We start from the raw sequence: 11,540 nt of genomic DNA, 5'->3' as shown, positions 1-11,540 counted from the left end.
GGTTAGTTCCGGAAAACGCATCAAAACGATATAAAGTGTGAACAAAACATGTAGGTAATGTCATAAAACTAGCATGGAACATAAGAAATTATAGATACGTTTGAGACGTATGAGTGTGCATGGCCCATGTGGGCCTATGCGACCCCTCCGGTCCATGTTGGTCGTCCGAGATAGGTGGGCCCCACTATGGTACCCGGAACCTTCTAGAACCTCCGGTACAATACCGAAAAATCCTAAACTTTTCCGGTAACCCTGAAAATGACTTCCCATATATGAATCTTATTCTCCGGACCATTCCGGACCTCCTCGTGATGTCCTGGATCCCATCCGAGACTCCGAACAAAAACTTCGGACTCCATCTCATATTCTGAATCTACATATGCGACATCGAACCTTAAGCGCGTCACCCTACGGTTCGTGAACTATGTAGACATGGTCAAGACTCCTCTCCGAGCAATAACCAATAGCGGGATCTGGAGATCCATAATGGCTCCCACACATTCAACGATGACTTAGTGATCGATTGAACCATTTACATACGATGTCGATTCCCTTTGTCTCGCGATATTATACTTGTCCGAGGTTCGATCATCGGTATCTCCATACCTTGTTCAACCTCGTTACCGACAAGTACTCTTTACTCGTACCGTGGTATGTCATCTCTTATGATCCAATCATATGCTTGCAAGCTAATCAGACGACATTCCACCGAGAGGGCCCAGAATATATCTATCCGTCATCAGGATGGACAAATCCCACTATTGATCCATATGCCTCAACTCACACTTTCCAAATACTTAATCCCATCTTTATAACCACCCATTTACGCAATGGCGTTTGATGTAATCAAAGTACCCTTCCGGTGTAAGTGATTTACATGATCTCATGGTCGAAGGACTTAGGTATCTATGTATCGAAAGCTTATAGAAAATTGAACTTAATGACTTGATCTTATGCTATGCTTATTTGGGTGTGTGTCCATTATATCATTCACCTAATGATATAACCTTGTTATTAATAACATCCAATGTTCATGATCACGAAACCATGATCATCCATTAATCAACAAGCTAGTTATACAAGAGGCTTACTAGGGACTCCTTGTTGTTTACATAACACACATGTATCAATGTTTCGGTTAATACAATTATAGCATGGGATGTAAACATTTATCATGAACACTAAGATATAACAATAACTAATTTATTATTGCCTCTTGGGCATATCTTCAACACAATCTCCCCTCTGCTGTGTACTCTCCTTATCACTTTCCTCTGGCCTCTGCTGTTCCTTCTCTGCTATGATTTCATCCTGTATAATCTATTGTAGCTTGGCCCTTGGCCAAGTCTAGTCAGTGTTTAGCTTCATCTCTTCACTGTGGCTTGTTCACGGTTGAGAGCTCCGTCAACTTCAAGCGGTGCCTTTTTTTACATGTTGTATCAGGTGGAGTAGGTGTTCTGCTCTTCCTCAACACCTTTCTATCCTGCCTTGGGGGTGTGTGTTTGTGATGTTTTGTTTATATACAGTTGTTTATATGTTGGTCGTTGCTTTATCCATAAAGCTGTATTCTATTCCGAGAAGGAAGGCTGCTTTATTTTTGGGAAGTGCCAAACAAAAATACCCAATAATCATATTAGTATCATCCACTCTACATACAGTGGAGTTTCACATATGCCATATAGTGGGTGGTAGCCCCTTGAGAACTTTTGAATTTTACTTTTTTGCGTTACATATCTTATTTTTATTTACCGATGCGCATGCTTCATAAAAAAAGGTTTACTTTACAACTGTTTTCGTGGAGATTTAATAATTTACCGCATTTTTCTTCCAATTTGATTTTTTGCCACACCCTACGACCAGTGACATGGGGTGGTCATGTGTTGTTGAGGTATGTTGTGATAAATTTATTTTATAATCAGCTACAAAATCTAACACGTCAAAAACAAGGTTAGCCAAGTGATAATAAATTGTCATAGGCTAGATGAATAAGCTAGAATATTATAATTCACCGTATTATAGAGTGTTCATCACTAGGACCGTCATGGTGAGGGGCAACATAGGACTCCTTAAAATCCTTGGAACATCATCCTGAACCACCTCACCATGTCCTTCGAGACAACTCCACTCGAAACATCTCCACGAGGAGCAGCTCAACACACCCAACTTCGAACCTATTCGGATCATCTCCTGCTCCTCAACCACACTCCTGGAGCAGAAGGAGCTACAACTTTTTTTTAGGGAGAGGCTAAAACCGGGCTCTGTAGGTCTGCTGATTTGATCGGAGTGGAGGGAAACCGAACATGCCCTTCACCCCTCCAACGGGAGCAGATCTTCCATTGAAGGAGGACGACGTCGCCTCTACTAGAGGACTCCATGATTTCTCAAACTCATGCCCATTGAAGGCCTAGTGCGAGCTGGACGAGGGCACAGGGCGGGGGTTCCTATATGCCACGCAATGCGGCACCCACAACTAGCTAGCTTTTCGGCCATGTCCATATTTTTGGGTAAGTTTTTTTCCCCTTTTTTGTTTCCGCATGTTTTTTCCTATTTTTCATTTGGTTTTGGGTTTTCCGCTTGGTTTTTTTGTTTCTAATGGTCGGATTTTCAAAAATATTTGAATTTTTCAATTTTTGAACATATTTAAGTTGACTTTTTTAAAATCTAAATATTTTTAAAATTTGAACATTTTTCAAACATGGAAATTTATAAAATTTAAAATTTTCGAAATTTGAACAAGTTTAAATGTACAATTTTATAAAAAACCGAAAAACCCAAGAAGAATCATAAAATTGATAAAGGAAAACCCAAAAAACCAATAGAAAACAAGAAAAAAACTGGGCAGAAAAAAAGGATTTATGGGCGAGGCCCATGACCCTGCAGGTGTTTGGCACGTGGTAACAACATACCTGATCAGTCTACAGGATCCACCAAAATTTTTGCCCCCCGTGTTCCCAATGCCAGCCCAGCTCTGTAGCAGTGAATTCCAACCCGCTCCGTGCGTCTTTCAGTTTTTCCAACGAATTCCCTACTTGGTAGCCGGCCTTGTCCCAATTTTCCAACCCACGTGGCCCAAACTACATTTCAAAAGAAAAATCCAGAAAAAAAAACAGCTCGCACTCTCGATCTATTTTAGCCCGCCCGTGGCCTGGAAGTGAACAACACAGAGGGTCCAACGAAAGCGTTGCCGACGCCAAGTTAAAAAAAAAAATGTTGCCAGCGCCCATCGCCCTAGTCCCTAGCGCCGTTAGTTGTGACATAACCGTTTAGTACCCAGAAATACCGTTTCGGCTCCTGACAAGGCGATCGGGAGGCGATTAGGGTTTCTAGTGGGGAAGGCGGCGCACGTTGGGTTCACCGGCGGGGCGCAAGACAGTCTGCTCAGGCGAGAGAGGATTAGCGCTGGGCGATCGGCAAAGTAGTCTTCCTCCAGGTCGGGTCCTACTCGGGGTGACAAAGGGGAGGCCCTGGGCCTTTGCCCACCCTTGGTAGTGTTGATCGATCTGAGGGAGTCTATGGCTGAGAAGGACGGGGTCTCCTCGAGGGGGGCCGCCGGGAAGGGGGGGCGTGGAAAAGGCCCTGCTGTGGAGGAGGAGTCGATTGAGGAGCTGGTTGGACGGATGAAGCTGACCGAGGTGGAATCCAAGAAACTTTTCATAGATGATCGTGAGGACGTACAGGCGGATCCAGTCTGGGCTCTGGCAGGCAAGATCTTGGTACCTTATCCCAAGGTTTATCATATCCAGATGATCGCTGATGTTCTGCGGCCTGCATGGGGTAATCCAAGGGGCCTGGTGTTCCGGGACGGAGGACCGAATCTGTTTGTGGCTGAGCTTCCGTCAGAACGTGAACGGGACAGAATCTGGGAGAGGTCTCCGTGGAATGTGAACAAGCACGCTGTGGTGCTGGAGAATTTCAAGCGGAGCCAACGTCCATCAGAATTAAGGTTTGATCGTTTACCTATTTGGATCCGTGTGATGAATCTGCCCTTTAATCTGCATGATCATTGGGGAGAGAGGATTGCAAAGGACCTGGGTGATTTTATAAGTATTGATACTACCAACAAGATGTTGGTGAGTGGGAAGTATCTGCGAGCTCGGGTATCAATTAATGTTCACGAGCCACTGCGGCGATGGATTGCCATTGACTCGTCACTAAGGGAGGCGTGCGATTGGTATGACATAAAATATGAGAATCTGCCGTATTTTTGCTTCTCCTGTGGCCTACTTGGACACTCTGATCTTATGTGCCCAGAGCCGGGAGAAAGAGATGAGAAGGGACGCCTCCCGTATTGGCCGAGCTTGAGGGCTCTGGATGATAGAAAGAAGAAATCTGGTCCTAATGTTTGGGGTAATTTCTCGGGTGATTACAGGGCTCCTGATGGCTCGCAGGCGTTTAACGAACACAACAACTTTTCAGGAGCAGCCTCTGGCAAAACTCAAGAGAATGTGAATATGGATATACTCTCCCAGAATCACCCTCCACAAGTACCTGGCGGGGGACGTGGCAGGGGTAGAGATGGTACTGGGGGTGGTGGTCGGTTCCAAGGTGGAAGAGGGAACTCAAAAGTGTATAGGAAGCTGGATGTTTCTGCCCCAGGGGAGCCGAGTGAGATTGATAGGGCTTTGGTCATTTTTGATCCAAAGGTATCTGGGGAGAAGAGGGATGAGAGACCTGCAAAAGATGTCAAATCTCCTGCTCCATCCCCGGATCCCAAGAAGGCTAGAGTGGCAACAGATGTGTTAGCACCAAATTCTGAAATTATGGCGGTGACTGATGATCAGTCCCGCCAGAAGCAATGAGTTGCCTATCTGCGAACTGTCGCGGGCTTGGGAACCAAGCGGCAGTTCGGGAGCTTCGCAATCTGGCGAAGCAAGAAGCGCCTAACCTGCTCTTTGTGATGGAGACAAAGATCAGTAAGACAAGGACTGAGAAGTTATGCAATGCTTTGGGTTTCTCTGGCAGTTTTGCTGTGAGTAGTGATGGTCTCAGTGGAGGAATTGGTTTGTTCTGGACTTCAGAGGTGATAGTTGATCTGAAGAGCTTCAATTCCAACCACATTGATGTGTTAGTGCAATCGAGAGATGGAGGAACAAAATGGAGGTTCACTGGTTTCTATGGGGAGCCGAGAAGGGAGAACCGACATATGAGCTGGACCCTTTTGAGAAGACTCTCAAACGCCCTATCTTACCCATGGCTTTGCATGGGTGATTTTAATGAGTTACTATGGGGATCCGAGCAATTCAGTGTGAATGACCGACCTGAAGCGCAGATGAGAGCTTTCAGGGAATGTACTGAAGATTGTGGGCTAATGGATGTTGGTTGGTTTGGGCTGCCATTCACATGGGATAACAGGCAGCAAGATCAAGCTAATGTTAAAGCGCGACTTGATCGAGCGTTTGGGAACGAGGAACTGTTCACTTTGTTCACAGTACCTCGTGTTCGTCACATTACTATGGTGGAGTCTGATCACTGTATGTTATCCATGCGGCTGCAAAAGAAAGACGAGCCAAGGAGATCTCAGATGGAGAGGAGTTTCCGTTATGAGAATGCATGGCAGACAATTGGTGATTATGACAAAAAGATATTGGAACTATGGAATGAGAAATGTCAGACAGGGGGTTTGGCTGGAGTGTCAAAAACCCTATATGATATTCAGTCGGAGCTGAATAGTTGGGGAGCCTCAAAACTTGGTAATTTCAAAAACAAGCTCGCCAAACTACGTAAGGACTTGGAAGGTGCTCGGCGACAATCTGTGGGCCGAGGGCCATCGCAAGGAGAGAAAGAAATTATGGCTCGGCTCAGCCGGGTACTCCATCAGGAGGAGATATGGATTAAGCAACGGGCACGGGTTCAGTGGCTCCGTGCGGGGGACAGAAACTCAGCTTTTTTTCATGCTCAAGCTGCTCAGCGGAAACGAATGAATAAAATTTCTGCTTTGCAGCGATCGGATGGGTCTGTGTGTGAGGGCGAGACAGAAGTGAATGCTGAGGTCCAAGGTTTTTATGAAACCCTATACCAGTCTCAAGGGGCGCCTAATATGGCGGCATGCCTACACTTCGTGTCAGAAAAGGTGTCCCAACCAATGCGGGAGGAGATGGATAAACCCTTTACCGGGGAGGAGGTCAGATTGGCTCTGTTTCAAATGCATCCATCAAAGGCGCCAGGTGTAGATGGCTATACAGCTGGTTTCTTCCAAAGACATTGGGAGGTGGTCAAGGGAGTGCTTGTGCCTGCAGTGGTGGAGTTTCTGAATGGTGGTGATCTTCCTATTGAGCTCAACAACACAGCTATTGTGCTAATCCCTAAAGTAAGACATCCCCAGTCGATAACACAGTATAGACCGATTTCTTTATGTACGGTGCTTTACAAAATCTGCACGAAGATGATTTCACTTCGATTGCGGCCTGTTCTAGAAGAGATAATTAGCCAGGAGCAGAGCGCTTTTGTTCCAGGGCGTTTGATAACGGACAACGCTTTAGTGGCTTTTGAGAGTATCCATAGTATGAAGAGAAGGAAGAAGGCAAAGAAAGGTGCCTGTGCGGTTAAGTTGGATATGATGAAAGCTTATGACCGTGTGGAGTGGCCCTTTTTGGAAGCGATCATGACCAAGCTGGGTTTCTCGGAGGCTATGGTCAGGTTGATAATGAAGTGTGTTTCTTCGGTTCAATTCTCAGTAAAGGTGAATGGAAATTTATTGCCTCAGTTCTCCCCATCCAGAGGATTACGCCAAGGAGACCCGATATCGCCATATCTTTTCTTGATGTGTGCGGAAGGTTTGTCAGCTCTACTGAATTATTTCAGTATGGGTTTTGTGGACAGAGGGGTAAGAGTCTGTAACAGATCTCCGTGGATTACGCATTTGCTGTTCGCGGATGATAGTCTCATTTTCATCGAAGCTTCAGCTCGTGGTGCTGCACGTCTCAATGTTATACTTCACATGTACAATGAAGCATCCGGGCAGTTGGTCAATAGAGATAAAAGCTCGATCTTCTTTAGTCCTGGCATCCCGGAGGACCAGAGATCGGCAGTCAAAGGGGAGTTGGACATCCAGGTAGAGGCTTTCAGTGAAAAATACCTTGGATTGCCCACTGCTGTGGGTAAGCTTACGAGCGAGTCCTTCGAATATATAGCTGATAGGATGAGGAGCAAACTCAATTGCAGATCAGGAAAGAATATGTCCTATGCAGCAAAAGAAGTGTACATAAAGGCAATTATTCAGGCAATGCCGACATACAGTATGTGTTGTTTTCTGTTAGGGAAGGGCACTTGTCAGAAGCTGACTTCCATCATGGCACAATTCTGGTGGAGCGGGTCCCTTGACAAACGCTCTATGCACTGGTTGGCTTGGGACAAGATTGCGAAACCAAAAAACTGTGGAGGGATGGGGTTTAGAGAGATGCATCTTTTTAATTTGGCTCTATTGGGTAAACAAGGATGGCGTCTCATTACAAATCCAAACTCCCTATGTGCTCAGGTGTTAAGTGGGAGGTACTATCCTACTGGAGATTTCATGTCAGCTGTGGCGCCTAGAACGGCTTCACGGACTTGGCGGGCTATTCTGGCTGGTAGAGAGGCTCTTGCAACAGGTTTGATCAAGAGGATTGGATCGGGAGAGACAGTGTCGATATGGAATGACTGTTGGATCCCGGAGTCCAGAACGATGCGGCCATTGGGGCGGCTTCAAGATACAGACAAAGAATTAGTAAGTGAGCTGATTCAGCCAGGCACACACCAATGGGATGAACACGCTGTTCGTTCTATCTTCTTTGCCCCTGATGCTGATCGGATCCTGCAAATTCCACTGAGACGGACAGATGGAGAAGATTGGCTAGCTTGGTCCCATGAAAAATCGGGGATTTACACTGTTCGCTCGGCTTACCGTGCTCTAGTCTCAGCTAAGGAGCAGATGGACGTGCAGCCTGCCACCGCTTCGGCGTTGAGTGAGGGAGAAAAATGGAAGAAGCTATGGAAATTGGATGTTCTACCGCGGGTACGAGTCTTTTGGTGGAGAGTTCTCAAAGGCATTGTGCCTGTTTATGCAACTCTTGCCAGGCGGCATGTCAAAGATCAAAGTACCTGTCCGGTGTGTAAGGCAACATCCGAGACCTTAATGCATGCTTTGGTGGAGTGTTCGCACGCACAGCTATTCTGGACTGCGGCGAAGGACGCTTTCAACCTGAAATTGCCACGTTTGAATCCTGTAACGTGGACAGAAGACATACTCAGTGAACCTACTTTCGAGGGTTTAGACAAGTCACTGACTATATCAATTATGGCTGCTATTTGGGACTCACGAAACAAATGGAGCCACGATGATGCAGGCTATAATCCAAAGGCAACAGTGGATAGTATCGCGGTGACACTAGCTATGCTGGATGGCTTGAAGAAGAAGAAGAAAGCTGCAATAACCAGGCCGCATTGTACCTGGCATGGACCTCCCCTGGGAGTTATCAAACTGAATTCCGATGGGGCGATTAGGTCAGATGAGGGCATTGCTTCAACTGGTGGAGTTGCTCGGGACTCGAACGGGTTTAAGAGTGCGTGGTGCAAGTTGTACAGTGGCATCTCTGATCCGCTCATCATTGAAGCTCTCGCTCTACGAGATGCAATTGTGGAGGCGAGGTCACAACATTTTGACAGGATCGTTGCGGAGACCGACAGTTCAGAGCTTGTCCGGCTATGGATGGAGCGAGGGAACCATAGAGCAGTGATTGCTCCTATCATTAGTGAGATTAGTGATATTTCCAAACAGTTTAGTTCGTTTGAGGTTTTATTTGTGCGTCGTTCAGCAAACTCTGTGGCTCATGAATGTGCAAGGTTTGCATGTGCTCGTGGTGTCTCACAAGTTTGGTTGAATGAGAGTCCTGAGTTCTTGTTCAGCAGCCTCACGGCTGATTGTAATTCTGGAGATTTGAATTTAATATAGAGTGGTGGTTAACGTCAAAAAAATAGCGCCGTTAGTTGTCGCCTTGCTCCTTGCATACTTGAGTCAGGCCCTGCCGCCATTGATAATTGATGTATTGTTCAAAGTTTCATCCCGACTCACCAAGGCTGATCAAGGTTTGATCAACCAGTTTCCTTGACTTCTTCTATTGTTTAATTATATCTTGATAAGCCTAAAGTTCCTTTTTACGTTTCGCACTTGGACCCCGAATTTCCAGAGACGACCTGCTCAAACTCTTCTCACTTCAAGAATGGGACGACGACTCTTTCCATCCCAAGATCCAGATTGCTCACGCTCTCATTCGTATTTGGGTTTCCCTCCAATTTCGAGGTGAGATTAGACCTGGGGCGTGGTGGGGTGGTTTAGGTTTATTGTCTAGGGCCCATGATGTTACCTAAACGGGTCTTCTCCTGGATGAGATCGGGACATACAACCCATAGAATTAGTGCCCGTTTTGGAGCCCGGGCTAAATGAAGATTGACATTTTAAAAGGAAAAAAATGAACAAGCAAAGAAGATATTTGGGGTGGAAATTAAACTTGGCTCCCCAGAACTTGTTTGACAAAAATACATTTCAAAATATGAACCTAAATTGAGCTCCCAGGTACATATGAATACACCGGGGTTGCAAATCTCTTCAGTCCACGACACTGGCAAAAATGCTCTCTCGAGGGGCGAGTCAACGGCCTTGACACAACTGCTACGCACCAAGAATTTTAGTGGCCGTGCCATCAGATCACATTCGATCAGACGGCAGAGTGTGTTCGCGGCAGCTTGTTCCGTATCGAACCTTAACGATCCCGGATTGCTGGTGCTGTCGAAATCGAAACTGAAAAAGCTCAACGGCGTCCTCGAAGATCTTCTTCAGTTGACCAGGCTCGACGTCTTCGGCCATGTCTACACTCTTGTTGTTTGCGGAGCCTGTATCTTAGGTGTCAGGGTCTTGGGGCATGGGGGACGGAGGCTATGGAACCTCACACGGATTTAAAAAATGGAACTATCACTCTGGCCGCCTATCCTCCGTCAAGTTCTTCCTCGACATTGTCCGGCGCGCTCGAACAGAAATTGCAGATTTAGGGCATCTCTAGCGGCCCGACGCAAACGGTCGCTCAGACCGTTTGCGTCCGCTTTGGTCGTAAATGCGTCTGGCACCCTCTCCAGCGGCACGACGCAAAGTGACCGGGCCGTCCGCGGAGACGCAAACCTGGCCCAAATATGCGGCAGGTTTGCGTCTCGGCGGACACTGCGCGGACGCGCAAAGTGTCCGCTGCGGTCTCCACCGGGCCCGCCTGGCAGCGAGCCTGCATGGAGGGCATCGCTTCCGCGGCCATCGCTTCCGCGGTCAGCGCTTCCGCGTCTGCGCCGCAGCCTTCGCCATGAATGCCGCAGCTTCCTGTTCTGCGCGTGCACTGGCGGGCGGCGGCTGGCTTCTGCGGCGCCTTCAATGGCATCGTATCCCGTGCGCGGCCGCCCTTAAAAGTCCACCGGCCGCGTTGCTCCTTCGCCCACAGCTCCACTCGCACCACAACCGCCGCTGCGCCATGGGGAAGAAGAACGACTTCGAGGCCTCCGGCAGCGGCAGCAAGAAGGTGCCGCTCCCCGTCACGGTGGGGAGGCTCATGCACGGCAGATGGGTGCCGTGCGACGCCTGGTCCGGCGTGCAGCTGCCTGGCGGCTGGCGGCTCAGCTGCCGCCGGGTGCCCATCCCTCCAGTACCTGCGCGCGAGCCTGAGCGGACCAAGGAGATCCGGCGCAGGAGGCGATATCTGCCGGCGGACCTCCGCGCCGATTCGGCGTACGCCATCGACTCGGAGAGTTGGCGTACGTACCTGTCCACGGAGACGGACAGCAGACGAAGGGCTGGCTTCATGGGCGACAAGGATTATCCCTTTGGCCCTGCACCGCCGGCTCGTCGTCAGCAGGCGGCGACGCGACGTGAGCAGCCGCAGCACAACGACCGCGAGGACGAGGACGACGACGACGAAGCCTACGCCGTGTACGACGACAACGACGACTACATCGAGGCGCTCGCGTACCATAGCGAGGAGGTGAAGGACGACAGCGAGGACTACGTCGGCCTCGTCTTCCACGAATGGCAGCAGGCCATGGCGGAGGGCCGGAACTTCGAGTTCCCCGACAACATGATAGACGACGAGATGGCCAAGCTCGGCCTCCTCGTCTTCGAGTACGACGCGCCTGTGCAGCCGCCGTTGCCCTGCTACGCCACCGCTGTCATGCCGCCGGGCCTGTCCGCGGATGAAGCCCTTCGACAGGCGCTCCTAGACTCGGCGGCGCCTCCTCCACCGCCGCCACAGCCTTGGGCGCCTCCCCCACCGCCGCCACAGCCTTATGGATGGGCGCCTCCCCCACTGCCGCCACAGCCGCAGCCCTGGGCGCCTCCACCGCCGCCTCAGCCGCAGCCTCCTCAACCTCGAGCATCGCGATCGCGCCCGGCGTACGCTCCCCCGGATGGCTACTGGCTGTGGGACATACCGGAGATCATCCTGGTCGACAGCGACGAGGAGCAGCACGGCCACGATGCGCAGCAGTAGGCGTTTTAGGTTTTTTTTTTTATGTTTTCAAGTATGTAAGTTATG

At 48.9% G+C, this 11,540-nt stretch overlaps 1 protein-coding gene across 1 annotated transcript; it reads left to right on the top strand.

The window, feature by feature from the left end:
* Window positions 1-4,795: 4,795 nt before the first annotated feature.
* Window positions 4,796-8,926, top strand: LOC139839089 (uncharacterized). The gene has a single exon (XM_071829136.1). The coding sequence runs from the start codon at window positions 4,796-4,798 to the stop codon at window positions 8,924-8,926; it is 4,131 nt and encodes a 1,376-aa protein (XP_071685237.1).
* Window positions 8,927-11,540: the final 2,614 nt, after the last annotated feature.

This window comes from Lolium perenne, chromosome 4 (genome assembly GCF_019359855.2).
Source record: "Lolium perenne isolate Kyuss_39 chromosome 4, Kyuss_2.0, whole genome shotgun sequence".
In the NCBI taxonomy this organism is placed as follows: Eukaryota; Viridiplantae; Streptophyta; class Magnoliopsida; order Poales; family Poaceae; genus Lolium; species Lolium perenne.
The sequence above is the reverse complement of the archived record's forward strand: the minus strand, read 5'-3'. Positions and strand labels throughout refer to the sequence as shown.